The sequence below is a fragment of the Ranitomeya imitator genome, chromosome 8 (genome assembly GCF_032444005.1).
Source record: "Ranitomeya imitator isolate aRanImi1 chromosome 8, aRanImi1.pri, whole genome shotgun sequence".
Classification (NCBI taxonomy): Eukaryota; Metazoa; Chordata; class Amphibia; order Anura; family Dendrobatidae; genus Ranitomeya; species Ranitomeya imitator.
The window spans coordinates 29,933,052-29,957,516 of record NC_091289.1 but is presented as its reverse complement, the minus strand read 5'-3'; the positions used below and the strand labels follow the sequence as shown (position 1 = coordinate 29,957,516).

Below are 24,465 nucleotides of genomic sequence, written 5' to 3'. Positions count from 1 at the left end.
TATAATACGGAATGCATACGGACCATGCGTGTGCATTGCGAGAAATACGCACCTCACTGGCAGATGTCCTGAACTTTCGAAAGCCATCAATCAGGCAGGTGAGACATGCTAATTAGCTGAAAAAGCCAGACAGTGAACCCGGAAGTCTGCTGCACGCCTCCACGGAGTGAGAGATTGAGCATGGCCCGCATAATTAATGTTGACATGCTGATCATTTTGATCCAGGAGAGGCCAGAAATCTGGGACCAAAGAGACCCCAACTATGCCAACAGGGCAGTAAAACAAGCTGCATGGAGGAGCGTGTGTGGCTCCCTCTTCCCCCAGTATGACCAGCAGCCACGTGCGGCCCAGCGACAAATAAGTAAGTACACCCATGTTTGCAATGTAATGTTCTTGCTAAACAGCAGGCCCTTACTACTTTGAATTGCTAAACCTTAATTTATTAATTCATCCTTAAAGTTATATATATCCAAGCAGTATATACATGGTGCTGGATATGATAAATGGATTTGATTAAGGTTTAGAACAGGTGTTCCCTTAATAACATGGTTTTCCAGTAATTTGTTTTTCTGTGATAGAGGTTAGCTGACTCTGTCCTTGTGGCCTTTCTTCCTAATTTGTATTTTTTTGAGGAAATTCTGGCTTAATGTGAGCCACAAAAGCCTCTTTCTATGCTACATTGCAATCTGTGTACTCCATTACACCTTGTGTGAGCACTCTGCATAATGGTCTAAGCAATGTGTGTATTTTTTGTTGTTTCAGTGGATGATGTTACAACAAGGTGGCGGAGTATCCGGGACCAGTATAGGAGGGAGAGGCAGCAGCGGGAGAGAAGTGGAGCCGGGGCCCCTCCTAAAAAAAAAAAATACATCTACTTTGACCGCCTAACCTTCCTTAACCCCAGCATGGACCTCAGGCCGTAAGTAAAAACATCTCAAAATGGGTTAATTTTTGAATGTTGAGAGATGATTCCAAAAAACATAGTAACTGGTCAAATTTATCTTTGCAGAACTCAGTCTAACCTCACTGACAGGGAGACAGGGTCGGACTCAGAACTGGTCATTGACCCAGTTGGAGAAGGTGAAGAGGTGGCTGGTCCATCTGCTGCTCCCTCCTGCGCAAGACCTACAGCATCTTCATCATCTGCCCACCCAGCTCCAGCTGCTTCTGAAGAAAACCCAGAGGGCCCACAGTTCTCTTCTGCAGCAGCAGCACCTAGCCAGGATGACCCTGGTAATAGCAGCAGCCCAACTGTTGCCCTGGACCGATCCCCACAGGCTGCAGTCAGACCCCAGCGTGCACGACGCAGGAGAGAGCTTCGCCAAAGCAGGCAAAACGTGGATGCTGGGGTCATGAACTATTTGGCCCGGGTTCGAGAGGATGATGGGGAGGAGGGATTCACACGGAGCCTTGCCCAGTATTTACGCTCCATAGAGCGGGAGTTGAGGCTTCGTTTGAGAGGGTGTTTTCAGATCCTTATTGACGCATGCACCCCCCCAAATAACCCATACAATCTGATGCAGATGATTGAACAGTGGCAGATGTCACCTGAAAATATTCTGCGGCCTCCGAGACTACAAGGCCAGCATGCGCACCAAGGATCTGAAGCACCCCCTCCACGTCAGCCAACACCTCCACCCCAACCACCAACTAACCAACAATGGCAACATCAGCACCATATTGCAGGATATCATCAACCATCCCAATATGGCCACTTGTCCGCACCCAGTGCTGGAGGCTGGTCCCAACCTGGGTTTGGACAATATGGTCATTTTGGGTTGGGGTATGATTCCCGCACATATGGGCTGCAACATCAGGGTTATCTCCCAAATCCAGGCCCCACTCATCAAAGTGGCCAGCATCAGAGCAGGCAGAATTTCCCGCAAGCCACTATAACAGCCGCACAGGCTGCTGGACAATTGGGCCTGCAAAGGCCATCTGATGGTGACCCAGACCAATCCACTTCTCCCCTTCCTACGTACCAGGACTTGTAATGTTGGGTACAACTTTTTTTTAATTTGTTTAAGACATTTGGTTTGGTTTGTGCTTAAAAAGCAAGCTGTAATGCTTTTATTTTACTTTGTTGTTTTTTTTTTGTTAAAAAAAAGCTGTTCTTTTTTGTGCACAAAGATTGGTTATGCCAAAACAAACAAAAAAACCAAAAACAAGTTTAAGAAGTAAAATTGCCTTTACTTAACAAAAAACTATGTATGCACTCTGTTCATTCTTCTTAACTCACACACACATGATATGATCAGAACCATATGTCAACAAATTAAACACAGCAGACATATTTTCAAACTTGATAATGGCAAAATTTAGGTACATAAATAATTACACATGCAAAATTGCATAGTCTTGCCAGGGAGTGGCACCCTGCGGAGTCAAAAAATAATTGGTGAACACATCCCGAACTTTTAGGCCAGAAAGGGGACGTCGCCGAGGAGGGACATATGGGGGAGGCCTACTATGATTGGTCATGACGTGATTTTGCAAATTAGTAGACAAACAATCATGTATTCTGGTGAAATTATGTAGAATTACACAGGCTTTGATCACTTCATTGATTGAAGCCTCACTCAGCTGAATTGCAGACTGAAGAACACGCCATTTGGCTACAAGAATCCCAAAGGCGCACTCAACCAGTCTCCGTGCCCTGGTAAGTCTCAAATTAAAAACCCTCCGCCGGTGGTCAAGGTTGCGCCTGGGGTAAGGCCTCATGACGTGCCTCGTCAGTTGGAAGGCCTCATCTCCAACCAAAACAAAAGGCACTGCTTCCGCATTGGAGCCTGGGAGTTGTTGTGGTGGTGGGAGGTTCAACTGGTTGTCACGTAGCCGGCGACCCATTATGGACGAATTGAAGACCCTAGAGTCTCCAGTTCGGCCATAGGCCCCAATGTCTACAATTATAAACCTGTAGTTGCTGTCAGCAACTGCTAACATAACTACAGAGAAAAACTGCTTATAATTGTAGAGTTGGGAACCAGAGTTCGGCGGCTTACGCACCCTGATATGTTTCCCATCCACAGCTCCAATGCAGTTAGGGAAGTCACAAGTATTTTGGAATCCAGTGGCGATTTTGAGCCAATCATCCATTTTTGGCTCTGGCATCACAACTTCGTTAAGTTTCAGCCATATTTGGGAACAGGTTGTCCTAACAATGACTGAAATGGTAGAACGCCCAATGAGAAACTCCAGGTGTAGACCCGCATAGGACAAGCCTGTGGCCAGGAAGCTGAAAAACAAGGAAAACAAAATAAAGGAACATGAGGAATATGAAAACAGGACGAAACACAAGTGTCTAGTAAATTTTCTCTGTGATTATTGAGTAAGCAAAAAGGGACATTTCACAGTATTACTATAATCAAATATTAAACACATTTTTAGAAATGTGCTTGTGGCCTCATGTCTAAGTTAAGGAACTGAAACATAGTAGGACAAAACACATTGGCCAACACAACAAAATCTAAAAGGTCTAAATACATACCGTAAGGTTAGGAGCAGACGCTCCTCAGCAGAGATGGCTTTTCTCATCCAGGTGTCCTGATAGGTGAGTCCAGGACGTAAGATCTCCAGCAACATGTCAAAAGTCCTGATGGACATGCGAGTATACAGGAAAAATTTGTCTGGATGGGCCCTCAAAGATGAATAGAGTCTCTGGAAATGTCCTTTACTCGGGCGTTGGGTCAATAGAGGATGGACCCACAATCTTTGTCTCCTCCTTCGCGGATCTGCATTGACCGTATATGGCTGGCCAAAGCGACGAGACAACACCCAGTGAAGCAACACCCGCTGAGTTGTGCTTAAATACACATGGTCAGACATGTTTGGGAGCTCCAAGTACCACAGCCAAAATATGCTTGAGAACATATAGGGCATATGGGAGGGGTACACCTGTTGTCGAGGGCTTAAATAGTGTTGTTAATGATGGTTTAAATGATTTGCAGGCCAGAAAACCGTTAAATGTCCATTTTGGAATGGTGCGTGGTAAAAACGCCATACGGATCACATACGGATTACACACGGACCAGTACATGCGCAAAATACGCGACCACACCTAGGCGACGCAAGAACTACGGAGAGAGATTACGGAGACATTTTGGCGTATCACGCGCGTATTACGGACGTAGAAAACGTACCGTAATGTCTTACGCCAAGTGTGACGCCGGCCTTAAAGTCTATGTCAGTATGGCATTGTCTTCCCCCATCCTGCCTTGGCTCCTTCCCAGCTTTGCTTACTTTGGTGGAGTTTCATGACGCGTGAAAATACCAAAAGTCGCCAACATTTTTGTACAACTTTGTGTGGCTCAAAAATTTTGGGCTATTTAAATGTATTTTATGTCATAATTCTGGCATAAACTTCATGATGAATAGGAGTCATGGGGTCCAATTCATCTTGTGTGTGTTTTTTCTTAGGATACTTTTCTTTTTTTTGCCTTGTGGCGTTTGTTGACTTTTTTTTGTGCTAAATTCTTCAAAATGGCTCATGAATTTTGTGCAAAATAAAAAAAAAATTATATTTTTGGATTTATTTTGCCTGTTAAGCCTTGCTCTACCTTCTCAGGATCACTGGTTGGCCAACGTAATGATTATCTAGTTGGTAAAATTATACATTGATCAGGCTGCTGTATGCTTTAGGCTGCCGTCACACTATCAGTATTTGGTCAGTATTTTACATCAGTATTTGTAAGCCAAAACCAGGAGTGGAACAAATAGAGGAAAAGTATAATAGAAACATATGCACCACTTCTGTATTTATCACCCACTCCTGGTTTTGGCTTACAAATACTGATGTAAAATACTGACCAAATACTGATAGTGTGATGGCAGCCTAAGGCCGTATTAAAAATGTGCACATAGTAATGGATCTAACTTTATGAATTTAATTATCTTTAATGCTAGAAAAATTAGATTGGGGTGGTGATGTGACCGCTTTACGGTCATCAGAGGCTCCATAGCAACTATCATAATAGCCCCCTGATCACACAGAAAAGTAGGACCTTATATTTGCTTGTGAATAGGTTCCTACTCAGTTACAAAGAGGGTGTCAATAATTAGGGTTGGACCCCTTTCTTCTTGGGGCTTTATAGTGGCCTCATGGTCTTCTACATTAAGGCTACTTTCAGTGATTGTCACTACTACACACAGTCAGTCACATCTCCCGTGGTTCCTTGTCTGGCACTTTGTGCCTATTGGTAGCATATTCTTCACAATCACCATATATCAGTCCCTTTCTGGCATGACTCTCCTCTTCACACTCAGGCAATAGAGACTCACTCTGGTTTGGCTACTCCTTTTTCTCGACTGTGGCAATCCTTCTCTATCTCTCAGTAATGGTGGTAAAGCGACTGAAGCTCAGGCAAAGAGTGCTTTTCGCGTTTTTTTCAGTCTCTCTCTAAAGCCCTTAGGGGTAGTGCACCTTAAGAGCGAAGACTACTCACCCCTACTTCCTAGCTACGACGCAGACTCTTCGGTTGGGCAGCACAGCTTTTCCTCCTTCAGTCTCTTGACCTCGGCCATTTCTCCCAAATACACATAAGTAATTTGCTCATTTGTCGGGCCATTGGCAGCTTGTTTGCTCTGCCTGATTATTGTGCAGTGTATGTGGTTTATAGATAGAAGATCAAGGTCGCTTGTACAACGGTGACCAGACAGAATAGTTCAGTAGAAAACGTTTGCTTTATAATATTATACAAAACACAAGGTTATATATACCGTATATCAACATTGTTTCATGAATTTTGGCAACGTCAGTTCAATTTATCAATAATTGGCTGCATGATAACAAAGGCAATTTATTTTATATATTGGTGTACGGAAAATAAATGGTGGTCTGAGACCAAAGATTGATTGATACTTCTGACTGTCAGTGGATGATGATTCAATAGCGCTTTTTTCAGCCTTAACATAAAGACAGCAGACAGGTTAAACAGGCCTGAACTTCATTTCAGTTATTTTATAAGAATAGTGCTGTCCATTTCCACTTTCCCAATTCACTCCATCGGCGTAGCTGGTGTGCTTCCCTCTTAGATACTGTGCATTCAGATTGGCATTATGGCATCCTCCGTACCACCAAGCGCCTTTAAACCTTTCTGCACAATTTTCTGGAAAATCATCATTGTCTCTGTCTTTGGTGGAGAAGGGGCGGTTGTTATGATAAACGAGAGAGTCACCTGTATAGACGATAGAAAAAAGAATAAGTGAAAAATAGTGCAGGCTACTTTTTAGCTTTGGAATCCCCTTTGTGTCGTCTCTGCCATTACCCAGGCATTTAGTAATGCCTCAGAGTAACAGGAGTGGGCCTGCATATGAAATCGAATAGATTCAACATTTTACACCCTGAATGCTGGACCCACTCCAGTTTCTCTTTTTTTCTTGACGGAATAAAAAAATGAACAGTTAACAGAAGATTCCTTTAAGGGTAAGATGGAAGGTAGCAAACAAATCGTGGATGTAAAAAATAGTAGAATATGACGTGTTTGGAGTCTTGGAATGCTTTTGTGGCGCGTGATACTATCTATGCATGTTTAATGATTATTACGCATCCGCAGAATGCCAAAAACGCATGGAAAAATAGCGTACAATTTGCAATAAAATGCCATGCAATAAGACTTTTGCTCACAGCAGAGCAGCCGATTGCACAAACCTCAGTCACTATCTGTCATGCTTCTGGATTTGAACCCTTAATTCTGTGTTTAGCGTCACTTTCCGCTGAGCCACAACAGATACACCTTTTCTTTGGGTATTTTAGCTCTATCATCTTTATTTATATCGGTTTTGGGTAACAGAGGTTTTTAATTTACTCTGTCTTGCCTATCACCTTTCGAGTGCAGCTTTAAATACGTTCCCCTACTGGAATTTCCTGCTGGTGATAGATTTTGTTGGATTCATACATTGCGCTGTAGTTTGTGTTGGTTGCAGTAACTTTCTGTCTGATTCCTTTATTCCTTAAGAAACTGCTACTCTTGCAATCCTTAGAGCTCTTAAGGACATAGAGCGTAAGCCGCCATTATGTTATATTAGGGTGCCAGGCTCTGCTGTCAGGCAGGGTCAGAGAAGGGCTTTTCCTAGTCTGAACAAGGACCTGTCAGGTTCAGGTATTCGTCTTCCTGGTTTGTACGTTACTCGGGTGAATGTGCTTTGGCAATCATAACACTATGTTTGGACTCCCTTTTTTTGAAGGGTGGTCTTACACTTGTGCTGTGGGTTTTTGTCATGGTGTTTTGCAATCTTAGCAAAGTAGAAGTCTTTTTAGCTAAATCACCAGCAAATCATAGACCTAAAGTTCTCAAAAACTGGAACAAAAAACAAAAAACCTTTTCACCTCTAGATCGTTTTAGCTTGTTGATAACCAATATGGGACCATTACAATTCTCATAGAGGCCTGAATGTCAAACCCACTTCATTTGTCTAGCACAGGCCCTGATTATGACAGCTCATTGAAGGTAGGGTTGGTTGGAGTCCCGAGGCTGGCGGACCTGTTACATATTCTAGAATAGTGACCCAAAAACTGTGGTTCTCCAGATGTAGAAAAACTTCAGATTGTAGCATGCCACGACCTCGTGACTGCTCTAGAAGCTTTGGATATTGATTTCCCATTAACAGGAAAGACATTACCTGCGTTGCCTCCAGTGAAAGCGCCAATTTGAAGCTTATAATTGTCACCTTCTCCAGACACCGCAAAGGAACCATAAGATGCAAAACTGATATTATTTTCAAAATCTGTCAGATCAACTCGAAATTCTTGGGTTCCTAGAAAGTTAAACATGTAAAAAGTGAGTGCATGAAGTTATGGACAGAGGATTGTGGTAGGGAACGGTCAGTGATGGAGTAGGTACCTGAAGAGGTGAGGCGGTGAATATGGTCATTCCCCAGCCAGAACTCACTCAACTGATTACCAAACCCTTGCTTGTAGTCATTCCATTCTCTGAAAAAATTCACGCTGCCATCATACCGTCTCTGAAAAACCTATCAAGAAGGAGAATTAAGCACCATGAACCGTTCGGGATGGAGTAAGTGCTTCTGTTGAAAGAGTCACTTAGAAGAAGCAAAAGCTGTCTCATCGCTTACAATCCATCCTCCGCCAACTGTGTCCATGTCACACAAGACTGTAAGGGGATTCTCTCCATCTGGATATATTTTGTACCAGCCACTGAGGAAATTCCCTTGTTGCCGCAATTCCTTGCAGTTTCGAGAAGCTAGAAGAAATAAAAGGGTTTGCGTGGAAAAATAATGAATAAAATATTTTTACTAATAAGTATGGTGAAAATTCTGTGCAGGTTTCTTAACTCATCCCCGCCAAAGCAATTTTTAATTTCTACAAAGAATGGAGAGGTCTGTAATTTTTATCATAGGTTCACTTCAACTGTGAGAGACAGAATCTAAATATAAATATCAGAAAATCACATTGTATTATTTTTACATAATTAACCCCTTAAGCCCCGAAGGTGGTTTGCACGTTAATGACCAGGCCAATTTTTACAATTCTGACCACTGTCCCTTTATGAGGTTATAACTCTGGAACGCTTCAACGGATCTCGGTGATTCTGACATTGTTTTCTCGTGACATATTGTACTTCATGATAGTGGTAAAATTTCTTTGATAGTACCTGCGTTTATTTGTGAAAAAAATGGAAATTTGGTGAAAATTTTGAAAATTTTGCAATTTTCCAAATTTGAATTTTTATGCAATTAAATCACAGAGATATGTCACACAAAATACTTAATAAGTAACATTTCCCACATGTCTACTTTAGCAGCACAATTTTGGAACCAAAATTTTTTTTTCTAAGGGAGTTATAAGGGTTAAAATTTGACCAGCAATTTCTCATTTTTACAACACCATTTTTTTTTTAGGGACCACATCTCATTTGAAGTCATTTTGAGGGGTCTATATGATAGAAAATACCCAAGTGTGACACCATTCTAAAAACTGCACCCCTCAAGGTGCTCAAAACCACATTCAAGAAGTTTATTAACACTTCAGGTGTTTAACAGGAATTTTTGGAATGTTTAAATAAAAATGAACATTTAACTTTTTTCACAAAATAATTACTTCAACTCCAACTTGTTTTATTTTACCAAGGATAACAGGAGAAAATGGACCCCAAAAGTTGTTGTACAATTTGTCCTGAGTACGCTGATACTCCATATGAGGGGGTAAACCACTGTTTGGGCGCATGGCTGAGCTCAGATGCGAAGGAGCGCCATTTTACTTTTCCATGCAAAATTGACTGGAATTGAGATGGGACGCCATGTTGCGTTTGGAGAGCTACTGATGTGCCTAAACATTGAAACCCCCCATAAGTGACACCATTTTGGAAAGTAGACCCCCCTAAGGAACTTTTCTAGATGTGTGGTGAGCACTTTGACCCACCAAGTGCTTCACAGAAGTTTATAATGCAGAGCCATAAAAATAAAAAATCATATTTTTTCACAAAAATGATTTTTCGCCCCCAATTTTTTATTTTCCCAAGGGTAAAAGAAGAAATTGGACCCCAAAAGTTGTTGTACAATTTGTCCTGAGTATGCTGATACCCCATATGTGGGGTAAACCACTATTTGGGTGCATGGCAGAGCTCGGAAGGGAAGGAGCGCCATTTAACTTTTCAATGCAAAATTGGCTGGAATTAAGATGGGACGCCATGTTGCGTTTGGAGAGCCACTGATGTGCCTAAACATTGAAACCCCCCACAAGTGACACTATTTTGGAAAGTAGACCCCCTAAGGAACTCATCTAGATGTGTTGTGAGAGCTTTGAACCCCCAAGTGTTTCACTACAGTTTATAACGCAGAGCCATGAAAATAAAAATTCTTTTTTTTTCCACAAAAATTATTTTTTAGCCCCCAGTTTTGTATTTGTCCAAGGGTAAAGGTTGAAATTGGACCCCAAAAGTTGTTGTCCAATTTGTCCTGAGTTCCCCGATACCCCATATGTGGGGGGAACCACCGTTTGGGCGCATGGGAGAGCTCGGTAGGGAAGGAGTGCCATTTGGAATGTAGACTTAGATGGATTGGTCTGCAGGCGTCACGTTGCATTTGCAGAGCCCCTAATGTACCTAAACAGTAGAAACCCCCCACAAGTGACACCATATTGGAAACTAGACCCCCCAAGGAACTTATCTAGATGTGTTGTGAGAACTTTGAACCTCCAAGTTTTTTCCTACAGTTTATAATGCAGAGCCGTGAAAATAAAAAATCTTTTTTTTCCCACAAAAATTATTTTTTAGCCCCCAGTTTTGCATTTTTCTAAGGGTAACAGGACAAATTGGACCCCAAAAGTTGTTGTCCAATTTGTCCTGAGTACGCTGATACCCCATATGTTGGGGTAAACCCCTGTTTGGGCACATGGGGGAGCTCAGAAGGGAAGGAGCACTGTTTTACTTTTTCAACGCAGAATTGGCTGGAATTGAGATCGGACGCCATGTCGCGTTTGGAGAGCCCCTGATGTGCCTAAACAGTGGAAACCCCCCAATTATAACTGAAACCCTAATCCAAACACACCCCTAACCCTAATCCCAACGGTAAACCTAACCACACCCCTAACTCTGACACACCCCTAACCCTAATCCCAACCCTATTCTCAACCGTAAATGTAATCCAAACCCTAACCCTAACTTTAACCCCAACCCTAACTATAGCCCTAACCCTAGCCCCAACCCTAACCCTAGCCCTGATGGGAAAATGGAAATAAATACATTTTTTCATTTTTTTTATTTTTCCCTAACTAAGGGGGTGATGAAGGGGGGTTTGATTTACTTTTATAGCAGTTTTTTTAGCGGATTTTTATGATTGGCAGCCGTCACACACTAAAAGACGCTTTTTATTGCAAAAAATTTTTTTTTGCATTACCACATTTTGAGAGCTATAATTTTTCCATATTTTGGTCCACAGAGTCATGTGAGGTCTTGTTTTTTGCGGGACGAGTTGACCTTTTGATTGGTTACATTTTCGGGCACGTGACATTTTTTGATCGCTTTTTATTCCGATTTTTGTGAGTCAGAATGACCAAAAACCAGCTATTCATGAATTTCTTTTGGGGGAGGCGTTTATACCGTTCCGCGTTTGGTAAAATTCTTGTAGGTGGGAAAGCGTGCAAAATCGGCAGAGTATCAAATACTTTTTTTCAAACCGTACTGTGTATGTACATACATATATATATTTACTATATTATAATTAAATAAAATTAAGGAGAACAACCCGGAGCATTTGATGAACCAAATATAAACAACGTTTATTCCATAATTGACTACATAAAAAACATACAGTTCAATAGCAATATAACATTAATAGGTAACAAGAGCAACATGACTGTCTATAGAATGCTGAGAAGAGCCCCCATCCCAACCCCACAAGTAATACTCCACAGAATGGGAGCATACAAGCCCATCCCCCTCAGCAGTAGGGCCTAGTAAAGTGCTGAGTGCAAATAAACGGTCACAAAGAGACCTAGCCCAGGTAAGGCACCGAGTTCCCAAGCCACTGTCAAAACATCGGACCCCATCACATGACCACAGAAGTAAGGTGGCTGGTACTGGTGCAGAACTTACCGATCGCAGGGGGAGGGTGGGGAGACGGTCTCCCCACCCTCCCCCTGCGATCGGTAAGTTCTGCACCAGTACCAGCCACCTTACTTCTGTGGTCATGTGATGGGGTCCGATGTTTTGACAGTGGCTTGGGAACTCGGTGCCTTACCTGGGCTAGGTCTCTTTGTGACCGTTTATTTGCACTCAGCACTTTACTAGGCCCTACTGCTGAGGGGGATGGGCTTGTATGCTCCCATTCTGTGGAGTATTACTTGTGGGGTTGGGATGGGGGCTCTTCTCAGCATTCTATAGACAGTCATGTTGCTCTTGTTACCTATTAATGTTATATTGCTATTGAACTGTATGTTTTTTATGTAGTCAATTATGGAATAAACGTTGTTTATATTTGGTTCATCAAATGCTCCGGGTTGTTCTCCTTAATTTTATATGGTCTTTGTGGAGCTGATTTAGTGAGTTTAGGGGGTGCATGGTAAACTCTTTTCCATTGGTCCTCCCTTCTCACAATATGCATTTGGGATTTTTTGTTGTTGTTATTATAATTAAATGTAGTAAAAAATACCCAATTTAATCGATAATTCTTAAAAACAATTCCAATACATTAGGTGCTATCATTTTACAAAAGATGAAACATACATAACATAATTTGATATTATCCAAATGCACTGTGTGTTTTAGGACCCACCATACGCTGGACTTGAGATGCCTGAATCCCCCTTTTCTCCTAGAAGAAAAAAAATATTGTAAAATGAATGCAAGAGTAGGCGAGAGTGGATAGTAATAGAAGATTCCCTACAACAGATGTAAAAAAAAACCTTAATGAGAGCAGCATGACGACAAATTAAACAGCAAGAAATCAGATTCCCACTCGCATTTTTAGTGCCCATTTCCAATGAAAGACGCAACCCGACTGATTTTAGCGTAATTTGAACTCCTCCACTTTCCCTTTGCTCCAGTGTCTATAGATGCACCCCAATGTCAAATTCGTAGCTATTTTACTAACTAAATTGCTTGGACCACAGACTCCATAAGCAGATATTCTCGTGAAGTCAGCCTATCCGGTTCATCTCACCTTTTTGTCCTGTTAATCCAGGAGCGCCTGCAGGTCCTGTAGTAATAGATAAGAAAGTAATGAGTACCGCTGCACATTCATGTATTATATGTCGATTGATCAAGCGATATATTGATTTTCTCTTTTTTTTGTGTGTTCTATGATAAACGGAGCATTGTGAGATAGGATCCATTTTGGCATAACGCAGATGCTGACAACTGTTAGTGCATTTCCTAAAGGGGAAATAAATTGTAAACCCTCCAAAACCTCATGTAAATGGTGCCTTTATTTTCATACTTGACAAAAGTAACGATTTGATGGCCTCTTGTGGATTAATTTTTCTAACGAGAACATTCAATTGTAAAACTACTAATTATATATATACTGTGTGTATATGTATATATATATATTTTATTTATTAGGTATAGATAGATGATGTATTCTTCTTAGCACAGGTGGAGAAACTATCTTTGTGAATTTACATAGTTTAGAAATTCCCATCACTACAGAAAACCCATTTGTTTCAATGCAAACCTGGTTGTCCTGCAGGTCCGGCTTTCCCGGGGTCTCCTTTAGCTCCTGAAAAAACCCCAATAATTATCTATTGTCACACAGTTATCCTGAATACATTTGTCCTAAAACAACAGATAAAAAATAGTAGCCCATACATATTCACCTTTTTCTGCTGATGGACCAGCTTCACCTTTAGGTCCTGAAGGTCCTGGCAGACCTGGGCATCCTCGGAGGATAGTCAACTTCTCAGTTTCTCCAATTGCCACGTATTTTACTTCTGGAAGCAAGATAATAAAGGATTAAAATGAAGTATATTACATTTGAAATTAATTATAAAATGCTGCAACTAACCCTTTTTGCTTCAGCTGGAGATGTCACGATGTCATATCTGACTGTGGCCTAGGGACCCTTCGAGTGACAGCTCAGCCGCCCTATGGGATCTGTAGTGTGCTGAACTGTCGGTTTTGTGAGTGACAGTCCTGTCATCCAATCTGATCCCAGACTGCTGGGTTGCCAACATTTTGATTGACAGCCATGGTGCTCAATCTGGTCTAGCCTGCGGGCATTTCCCCAGGTGCCTCCCGTCTTTAATTATTTGCAAGCTATTTAGCTGGGTTGCTGTTTGCAGTCTAGTGTCAGTTGTAGCTTTGCTTAGTTGTGTGCTTGCTCTGTGTCTGACTTCTTGATCTTGTTACTGACCTCAGATTTGTTGTGACTATTCATGTGTATTATCCCTTTTTTGATGCTATCATCAAAGGTATCTGAATCCAGACTTGGCCTCTGACTATCCATTTTTTGTACTCCCTTGCCTCGACGTACCCTCCAGGCAATTGACCTGGACTGCCACTTGACCATGCCTTTGTCTTACCCTCTGTACTACAAGTCTTCCTGGTATTTGACCTCAGACCTCCTGACTACCCTGTCTCCCAGCTTGCTCGTGAGTAGTGACTCAGTGTCACAGAGATACCCTTAGAATTTATCAGTGTTATAACCCAAACCATAAATGTTGCTTCCATCTCAGCCTTTCATATTTGAGACAGAAGTAACTGCATCCAGCTCTGACCACTGGAGGTTGAGCTATGGAATCAGTAGAGAGCGGCTGAGGTATGTTAGATCAATGATTGCCATAAAGATGTGAGGGAGGCAAAGCTCAGTCGCTTTCATCAGATTCTGTAGCTCTACTTCCAGTGATTGGAGCTGGATGGAGTTCTTTGCATCTTAGCAAAGTGAGCAAGATTTGCAAAGGATTTCATAGTGATTTACACTATAATAAACGGATGGAAAAAATACTATTTTTAAGAAAATATTCAGAAATTCCAGTATGTTGTCGTCACAGTTTCTACATTGACTGTGGCCATGGAACGTTGTGAGTGACAGCTCAGCCGCCCTATGGGATCTGGAGTGTGCTGGGCTGTCAGTTTTGTGAATGACAGTTCAGTTATCCAATCTAATGCAGGATGTGCTGGGTTGTCAACAGTTTGATTGACAGCCCTGCTGCTCAATGTAGTCTAGTCTGTGGGAATTTCCTCAGTTGCTTTCAAACCCTAATCATTTGCAAGGTATTTAGCTGCTAGCTTCTGGTAGCCACTGTCAGTTGTAGGTAGGTGAATTTGCTTGGTCTGTGTCTGACTCTGATCTTGCTGATGACTCTGGATTTTGTTGTGACTACTCTTTTGGATTTCCCCTTCTGCTTTTCATGTACTCTCCTGGCATTTGACCCCAAACTCTTACCTGACCACACTTTTGTATCACACCTCTGTGCTATGAGCCCTCCTTGTAATTGACCTCTGACAGTTACCGGACCATGCTATTGTATCACCCCTCTGTACTAGAAGCCCTCCAGGTATCTGACCTCGGACCTCCTGACTACCCTGTCTCACGGCTTGCCCGTGAGTAGTGTGTCAGCGTCACCGTTGTCTTATGACTTTCCAAGAAGGATATAGCGTGTTAAAGTCATTAAAGAGGACATAACTCAATTTTAGCTCCCACGGCATTGGAATTAGATGTGTAACAGATACAGGCATCATAGTCGGATGTCCACATACTTTCCACCACTAAAGAACTACAATTCTGTGGATTTCTCAGTGCGGCGCATTGGTCTATTCCGTCACAGTTTCGTCACTTGCCTCTGTCTTGGCACTTGATGGTTTCTCTTGTAACTGGCACAATTCTTAATAACAAGTAATAACAATGGCCCATCTAGAGTGGCCAAGCACAGACGTTAAAGGACTGTCGATTGGCTTCATGCAATCCGATCAGTGGTCATTTAATGGCCTTTTTAGACAGGATGGCAACACTTCTCCAATACGTGCACAGAGTGATAACTAATACAATTGTTCTTTGCGGATAAAACATCATCTAATCGCCTACCCGTTACAATGTTAAAAAACAGACAGCACATGGATTACTCACTGATGGCATCTGAGAACTATCAGTGATTTTAGCAGACCAATTGTATGGATCATTTTTATGCATGACTTGAGAGTCGCCCACCAGGGCCGTGGGGTACTCGGTACCGGGTCCGGTGTTCACAGGGGGATGTCACGGTGGCGACCCGGTCCGTGGCCCTGGGCACCCATGTCAAAGGGGAAAGTCTTTAAAGGGGCTTAGTGAATAGAGTTTATGTTAGTGACGCCACCTATGGTATTCGGTCAGTGGGGTCCGACGCTGCTTTAAGGGGTCCTCTGGGGTGATGTTATGGCAGCTAGATGGTATAACTTCCCACAGGTGAAGTATATCCCCAGGGCTCCCGGTGTAGATGGAAGATGGTAAATGGTGCAGTAAAGAACGATGCAGTTTTGCAGTATCTTTACCTGGTTTACTGAAGACTTCAGGCAGCCACAGTCCAAGGTACCAGATCACAGGGCAGGCAGGGTCCGGCTGGCTTGGAAGCGAATCCAGAGTCCCCTTTACCAGGTGGAGTTAAAAGCCTTCCTCTAGCGCGGTGGTGTTGTAGTCCCTTACTGCCTATGTCTTCAGATAAGGTCCTCACAGTTCTTCTCTCTGTCCCCCTTATAGGATAGGACAATACCTGCATGACAGGCAACTCAAGCCTTTTTACAGGGACTCTAGCACGCCCCGGGCTCTATGTGTTATTGTGTCTCAGGTGTATGTGGCGGACATGTAACTTGCAGTTCAGCTGTCCTGCCGGTCTCTGATGTAAGTCATAGAGTTCCTTACAACCTCGGTGGTCCGGCTACCGGTTATCTGCTCCTCAGAGGGAGGCAGCCTGCTCTTAGCTGGTCTCCTCGGCTATTACTCTCCTGTGCTTCACTCTCCTTCATGCCCACTGAAAAATGTTCGGCTTTCTGTATGTCTCTTTCCAGGAGCTGTAGTACTTCAGAGTACACGGCCCCTTCAGACCTTCTGACACTATGTCGATATGCTCTCTCCTCTTCCTCTCACTTTCTGAACTGATCTCTTTTCCCTCCAGATGAGAATCTATTTATAGGGGAGTTCGCCTTAAACTAGTCTTAGAGCTCCCCCTTCTGGCCTGGTGTGTGAACATGTTGTATGCATGGTGGTTACCCTATAAAAGATATCCTTCATTGCTTCCAATCATAACATCACTCTCCTCGTGAGGAAAGCAATGCTACTGTGACGACCAGGACCCTGGGGCGCCACACTTTTATCAAAAATGCACAAGTTTTTATCATGTTTTTGCGAACACACAGTCCACAAAAAACAATCCATGAAGCTATAAGACTATGCTGGGTATGACTTCTATGAGCAAAAAACACAGACTGAACTCATAGAATAAAAACAGAAATCTGAATGAGAGTTAAAGGAACCCGTCACCATGAAAATGCAGCCGAATCTGGCCACGGTCATGTGAATAACGCCAAGAACACATACGCATTATAGTCTACATACATAAAAACAAACGTCTGAATAAGGCCTAAGGCTTTTCATAGATTATCATGTGGATTAAAGATTCGCAAATATTTCTTCCTCTTTTTCCTATTAGAAAATGTATTGAGGAAGAGTTTGGAAAATGTTTTTAATGTGTAAACCCGCATCCAAATCCCTTAGTAACAGGAAAGTCAGAACAACACTATTGGAATTGCAATCAGACTGTCTCCTATAGCTTGGAAAATGCCCAACGTTCACAGGATTAACAGACTACCCCCTGCCCGTAGAGTTTCACATGTGCTTCTCTTGGTGCATATCTTCTCTACCAAGAGTAGACAAAAAAAAGTGCACTGAAACAATGCAGAATCAAAGCTATTCTCTAGTAAAAAAAAAAACAAAAACATTAAAAATGCTGCTTCATATCTGCACCAAAAATGCATCAAATAAAGAGGAAATTGCATTAAAAAATACAGGAAAAATACATTAATCCAAACAAGGCTGTTATTCCGTATTAGGATACTTGATTTATACAGTCATGTGCGGATTACATGCGGTTTTGATGCAAAAACGCATGTCTATTTTACCTGTAGATTTTCAGCAACTAATACAAGTCTATGGAGAAAATCTGCACGTAAAACTCATGTTGCGGATGTGAAACGTGCACCGCAGGTCACTTCACGCTGAGTAGAATAAAAGCACAGAGGGCAGGAGATCTCTATAAATCCCATCCACTCTGCTGCTGGGACTGTAAAGGTACCGTCACACTGAACGATATCGCTAGCGATCTGTGACGTTGCAGCGTCCTGGATAGCGATATCGTTGAGTTTGACATGCAGCAGCGATCTGGATCCTGCTGTGCCATCGTTGGTCGGCGCAGAAAGTCCAGAACTTTATTTCGTCGCTGGACTTCCTGCTGACATCGCTGAATCGGCGTGTGTGACGCCGATTCAGCGATGTCTTCACTGGTAACCAGGGTAAACATCGGGTTACTAAGCACAGGGCCGCGCTTAGTAGCCCGATGTTTACCCTGGTTACCAGCGTAAACGTAAAAAAAAAAAACACTACATACTTACCTTTCGGCGCTGTGCTTCTCCGCACTGTGTAAGCGCCGGCCGGAAAGCAGATTACAGCGGTGACGTCACCGCTGTGCTCTGCTTTCCGGCCGGCGCTCACAGTCAGTACAGAGAAGCACAGCGCCGGAAGGTAAGTATGTAGTGTTTGTTTTTTTTACGTTTACGCTGGTAACCAGGGTAAATATCGGGTTACTAAGCGCGGCCCTGTGCTTAGTAACCCAATGTTTACCCTGGTTACCAAGGGACTTCGCATCGTTGGTCGCTGGAGAGCTGTTTGTGTGACAGCTCTCCAGCGACCACACAGCGACGCTGCAGCGATCGGGATCATTGTCTAGATCGCTGCAGCGTCGCTAAATGAGACGGTACCTTAAGACCCTGTGTTTCTGACATGGTGAAAATACCCATTGTGGGGACACAGCCTTAGGGTGCAGTTGCCTGCAGAAAATATTAGGATAAAAAGCTGCATTTGCACAACTGAGAAGTACATTTTAACACTCATTCTCCCTGTAGCTGTTGTAAAGGGTGAGATCAATCTCTACAGATTTATACTAAACACATATTTAGTGGGGTCAGTCAGCAGTCTTTTTTGGGATGAGCCTGTTCAGACCAGAGTTTGACATCTCTTTTATCTTGAAACAGCAGGGAAGTGTGATATAGAGGGATATTCCCAAAATTTATAGAAACTAAATATAACTGTATCTTGCGCTAGCACTCAAGCGTATAACTCGGACGATGTTTTATCGGACAGCACTCCAATGTTATACTATGGGGCAGTTGCAGATCTACGTTTTTTTCTATGGACCCAGTCGGACCACAAGCACCCATTGAAGTCTGTGGGTGCATGTAAAAATCGAACTGTCATCCAAATGTAGTCCGATTCACGCAGAAACAAACGATGGAGAAATTAAGTTCTCCCTCTTCTCCACAGTTGTGCCATAATTCGCTCATCCAAGAGAATTTGATCACAGTAAGGCTACTTTCACACATCCGTTTTTTGCCGTCAGGCACAATCCGGCGAATTAAAAAAAAAAAGGATGTTTTTTTCCCATAGACTTGTATTAGCGCCGGATTGCACCGGATGGCCTTCCGTTTTGCCCGTTTTTCACCGGATCCAGGAAAAATTTTAGATCCAGCGGCCGGACAAATGAACGCTTTTTGTGTCCGGTGAAAAACCGGACAGTGCCTGATCCGGCGCTGTCTGGCTTTTCCTATAATGGAAGCCTATGAGGTCGGAATGACGGATTCTGGCGTCGGATTCCGTTTTTTTCAACTGTACATGCCCAGAAATGGTATTTTCCCCCATTCTTCTCTCTTTCTCTCTCCTTCCCCCGAACAGGAAGTTGAAACTCTATCCCCGGGTTTAAAAAAATCGCATCAGTTTTTCACAATGTGCAACGGATCCGTTTTTTTCAAAACTGACGGCAAAAAACGGATGTGTGAAAGTAGCCTGAACAGACACTCAGATCAGAGTTTGAGTAAAGTGTCATTTACATAATCGACTTGTGTGACCCCCCGACCTGAAATGTGTAATAAGTGTGTTTTTAATTGCTGCCTAGTATCTTAGGCGCCCATAAGTCGTTACTCACCTGGACAAGCGTCTTCAGCACTTCTAATACAAGATACCAGGCAGAGCACCGGGACCACAGAAGTCCACATCGTCACCACACTCACCGTCTGACCTCCAGCTATCCTACTGCAATGGGTTTTTATTTGCGCCCCCTTGGACAAACATCCCTGTGTTTCCTCATATACAGATAATTGTCTCTTGATGATCACAGTGAATGTTGCACAATAAAGTCTTTGCTGATCTTATGTTACTAATTCCTAAACAAATATCTGTGGAATATCCGCTATGTCTCAATCCTGTTCCTTTTAGTAATTTGCATTAAGCATTTAACACACACAAGACCGGATATTTGCCATGTTACTGAATTTCCATTTTTGGGGGTTGACATTTAATAAATAAAATAAATAAAATTAATCTAAACACATTTCAATTTCAAAATATTTCCAATTCTCAAAATACACAACTCATTTTTTTTTTTTTTTAGTTTTTGCTTTTCAAAATTCCTGTCCATGGACAACGTGTAAGATGATCTCACTGTTAGGGCTCATTGAGATGTCCTTTTTCCTTGTATGTTCTTCATGGATTGCACTTTATGACAGAGTCACTGGTGAAGTGATGGAGGGGAGATACGTGTCACTGCGCATGATGGCGTCAGTGATGTAAAACCATAATAGTTTCCTCCAGTACGCTAAGTGTTGGGATGATTTATTGAAAGTTATATTATGGGCTGGTTTTAGTGGACATTCATAGAGCGAGAGGAAGAATGTCCACGTATCTCCACCTGCAGTGTCCTGACAGGACCTGTGTGATGTCGAGATCAAGTGATCAATCACATGATGGAGGAGTCACATGGTCTGAGCTTAAATGGCTGGTGGCCAAAGCTTTCAGTGTTCAGTGTGTGCCTGGAGAGAGCACTCCAGGGAAGTTGTGCTAAACCTGAACCTTGGATATTGATACATGTGCGCGGGCTGATCCCCGGTAGGAAAAGGACTGTATTTCTTTGTTAGTTTTGCCCAGAGGGCTGTATTTACTTTCCCAAACTTGGTTTATGCTGTCTTAAAAAAAACAAACAAGCATTTTCTTAAAGAGACAGTGATCCAGTTGTACCTTTGTGTCCAGCCGAGTGAGCCGCTCTACCACAACTTGTATATATAAACATAAAAATTGTGCACTCGTATATGATTCAAGAGATGATTATTTAATAGTGATGAGAGAACGTGCAGGGATAAGGTGTTATCTGAGCATGCTTGGGTGCTCGAGTGTCTTTGGAGGGCTCAAAAAATAAGTTCGACTCCCCACGACTGCATGTCTCGCAGTTGTTCAACAGTCACTCACAACACATGCATGGATTATCTAACAAACAGGCAAAATTGGCAATGAAGGTCTTTGGATCCATGAAAAAAATCAGATATCACTCAAATGCCATCTGAGTGTTGTCCGTTTTTCAATGAGAGATAGGTGGAGAAACTTTTTTTTTTCATCAGTGAAAAAAAACTGATGAAACTCAAAGACTCTGGTGAAAATCACTAATGAAACTCGGTCCGTTTTTTTTTTGTATGTGCAAAAAACTGACATCTGAAAGAGGTACCGCTGTCATCAGTGTGTCTGTTTTTACCATCAGTGTCATTAGTGTTTTTCACAGATGGATAAATTGATTACAAAGCTTCTCCTCTACTTAGCAATGTTATATAAGAACTGCACACGGATGGCATCCATGTGCTGTACGTGTTTTCACGGGCCCGTACACTTTTATAGGCACATTTCATCCATGCTGCAATCATCCGGGTGCAATCAGACATCTGCAGACTCAAACAATGGAGAAGATGGAGAAATTAAACTCTCCATCTTTTCCACACCTGTGCTCGGATTCTCGCCTTCGAGAGAATCGCATCACAATAAACAGACACACAGATCAAACTCTGATCAGCTTCATCTCAGAGTCGTTTACATAACTGATCCTATTCAGGGGCAGACATACTGCCAGTGCAGCCTCACAGGGGCCACGGATCAGCTGCTGAAACATCTTGTCTGTCTCTGTTCTCTCCTCTCAGTGTTGATGATGCCGCTTGATCTATGAGGCAGGAAACAAAGCTCCCAGCCGTCCCGAATTCAACGGGACTGTCCCGATTTGAGGGCTCAGTCCTACTGTCCTTTGTCCTGGGCTTCAAATACAGACCTCTCTTTGACGTCTTCATCGCTACGTAGCTCGTCCTCCTCAGGGGTGGAACGAGGGGTAGGAAGGACCGCGGCCACATCTCTCTGTTCAGTGCATAAATTAAATTAATCTATTCCCTTCTTGTCTTGTGATCACCCCAAGAGTCAAACCAGTGATCTCATGTTTGCAGGGAGCAGCTCTAGCAATGAGTCCACAATGGAGCAGACAGGAGAATTTGGTAATCTTGAGCTGTATAAGAAGCAGATTATACTTTTCTACATAAAAATACACTGCTGTATACAATGTATCTCTATGTATTTGTATTCTACAAGCGAAGAAAAAGTCAATCATTTTTGTTCCTATAATACTACTAAAAATACTGAAATAAATTACAAAAAAAGTAATTTTTCTTTTTTGCGAGTCTCTCCAGCACTCAAACCGACAACCTGTATAAGTGCAGACAGGAGCCAAAGCTATTGAGCCAGAGGCAGATGATACTGAGACATAGAGATACATTGTATATAACAGTGTATTTTTAGGTCTCTGAATTCTAGAGGGAGGAGAAAAAAAAAAAGATTATTTTTCTTCCCAAAAAATTACTAAAAAGTAATGAAAAACAATTACATAAACATCATTTTTACGGCGCTTTAAAAAAAAAAAATTAAAACATCAGCAAATGACACAGACATATTTGGTGTCCCTGTAATCGTAACGACCCGCACAACTTAATGATAATCTTATTTACATGGATCGGTAAATGGCGTAAAAAAATGGAATGATTGATATTTTTCCTCTTCTAAAACCAATAAAAAAAGTAGTAAAAATGTAACGCTGAGGCCATGTTCACACATAACGTAAACGCTATGTTTTTTCTGCTGCGTTTTTTTCTGCAGGTGTCCGCACCACGTGACGCAATGACAATCGTCTCTGGTTATAGCGTGTTTGCCGTGTGTCTTAGGGTGGATAAGGTACGTATAATGGCGCTATTGCAGGACGCAGGCGCGAGTTTCCAGGGCCACCAATACACGTCACAGGGCATGGTGTCATTGATGGGAGGGGGCTGGTTTTCTTTCAGGCACCGCTCGCCCCAGAGCCTGGAAGAAATCATTACCATAAAGAAATAAAAAGATTACTGCAGATATAGGCATACAGGTATGCCCATATTAATAAAAACATCCCAGGCGGTGACAGATTCCCTTTAACTGTCCAAGCAAAGTGGATGCGACTTCATGAAAACGGCGCCCTCCTGTGGTCTAAAGACGCTGCTGAACTGTGCGGTTTTGGTGCTTTTTTGTCTCCATGTTGAGTAAAAAAAAAAACATTTAAAAACTGCAGATACTTTTTTTTAAAGTGCAGAATCAAAACTTTTCTGCACTATAAAAAAACATTACAAATGTGGCTTCACATCTGCACCCAAAACTGCATCAAATAAAGGGGAAAAGGCATAAAAAATTGGAGCAAAAATGCAATAATCTGAGAGGATTGTTATTGTGTAGTTTGGTGCGGATCCTGCAGAAAATAAAAACACAATATTTCTGCAAAGTGTGAACACGGCCTTACAGACAGAAAGAAACAAATGTCATATAGTGAACTACCTAAAGATGAGAGAGTTCTGGCGGCTCCGACTGTGAACGAAGGGACAAAAAATAATCCACAGGTCCCAGCTAGAGACGAGCAGGGCGCAAAGATCACGTTGTTTCTCCGTTAGTGGTTTAGACGACACCAGCATTTATAGTGTTAAACCTTCCGCCCTACAGGTCTCAATGGGAATAACAATGGAAAATGAATCCTGGGTGAGGGTGACATCTTGTGGCAGATTTATATTATTACAGCATAACAAATTCCAACCTTATAATCTATATCCAAGAAGTATTGTTTCTCCTTCCTTGCGGAGATTGACATGCTAAGCATGCCGGGATGAGGAGACTTAAACCGCAATGCTCCTCTGGGAAATATGCTAATTATGCAAATTGTCTCTTCAGAGAAGAAGAGAACTAGAACACTAGTTCCACCTATTGGAAGGTAGCAATCTTACAAGTCAATGTCGACCCTTTAACGAGCCTTGTCACATGACTTATACGATACTTCTTCAATATCGGTCGGACGCCTCTCACACAGCCAAACCAGATCTCCGCTTTGCACTGATGAGGGGCAGTACCCCGAAACACAGTGTCTGCAAATTGGGGATTCTGGTTTGGCTATTATCTAAGTCATGTGACAAGGCTCGTTAAAGGGTTGAAATTGACTTGCAGGATTGCTACTTCCAATAGGTGGCACTAGAGTTCTAGTTCTCTTCCTCTCTGAAGAGACAATTTGCATAATTAAAGGGAACCTGTCACCCCGTTTTTTCAGTAGGAGATAAAAATACCGTTAAATAGGGCCTGAGCTGTGCTTTACAATAGGGTATTTTTTGTCCCCTGATTCCCTACCTATGCTGCCGAAATACCTTACAAAAGTGGCCTTTTTCGCCTGTCAATCAGGCTGGTCAGGTCGGATGGGCGTGGTCACAGCGCTGTTTCTCCCCCACATCTTGCTTATGTTCCAGTTGGTGGCGTAGTGCTTCTCGCATGCGCAAGTGCCGAATGCACTGCGCAGCTGTAGAAAAAGAGCGCGCTCGCCGCTATTCAGCGGTTTCTCGGTGGGCACGGCCATCTTACTGAGATTCGAACTCGGCTTCAGGAAAATGGCCGCCGCGATGTCCATCTGCGCAC

The 24,465-nt window shown here is 42.6% G+C and overlaps 2 protein-coding genes across 2 annotated transcripts; one reads left to right on the top strand and one right to left on the bottom strand.

Moving 5' to 3' along the window:
* The first annotated feature begins 671 nt into the window (after nucleotides 1–671).
* On the top strand, nucleotides 672–2,058 carry LOC138647560 (uncharacterized). Its single transcript, XM_069736638.1, has 2 exons — nucleotides 672–919; nucleotides 1,010–2,058. Exons 1-2 carry the CDS (start codon nucleotides 738–740, stop codon nucleotides 1,992–1,994), a joined length of 1,167 nt encoding a protein of 388 aa, XP_069592739.1. The 5' UTR covers nucleotides 672–737; the 3' UTR covers nucleotides 1,995–2,058.
* A 3,602-nt stretch (nucleotides 2,059–5,660) lies between these two features.
* On the bottom strand, nucleotides 5,661–19,797 carry LOC138647559 (ficolin-1-like). The gene is made up of 9 exons (XM_069736637.1): nucleotides 19,619–19,797; nucleotides 13,271–13,384; nucleotides 13,129–13,173; nucleotides 12,616–12,651; nucleotides 12,229–12,267; nucleotides 8,071–8,198; nucleotides 7,839–7,968; nucleotides 7,618–7,752; nucleotides 5,661–6,173 (listed from the first exon to the last, which is right to left on the bottom strand). Exons 1-9 carry the CDS (start codon nucleotides 19,686–19,688, stop codon nucleotides 5,926–5,928), a joined length of 945 nt encoding a protein of 314 aa, XP_069592738.1. The 5' UTR covers nucleotides 19,689–19,797; the 3' UTR covers nucleotides 5,661–5,925.
* Between the last annotated feature and the right edge of the window lie 4,668 nt (nucleotides 19,798–24,465).

Coding starts and splice junctions, on each gene's coding strand:
- LOC138647560 (XM_069736638.1), top strand. CDS start 738: ATGTGTGTATTTTTTGTTGTTTCAGTGGATGATGTTACAACAAGGTGG. Junction 920..1,009: donor CCCAGCATGGACCTCAGGCC/GTAAGTAAAAAC, acceptor TTATCTTTGCAG/AACTCAGTCTAACCTCACTG.
- LOC138647559 (XM_069736637.1), bottom strand. CDS start 19,688: ATGTGGACTTCTGTGGTCCCGGTGCTCTGCCTGGTATCTTGTATTAGA. Junction 8,199..12,228: donor CATCTCAAGTCCAGCGTATG/GTGGGTCCTAAA, acceptor TATTTCTTCTAG/CTTCTCGAAACTGCAAGGAA. Junction 7,969..8,070: donor CAGTTGGCGGAGGATGGATT/GTAAGCGATGAG, acceptor CCTTCTTGATAG/GTTTTTCAGAGACGGTATGA.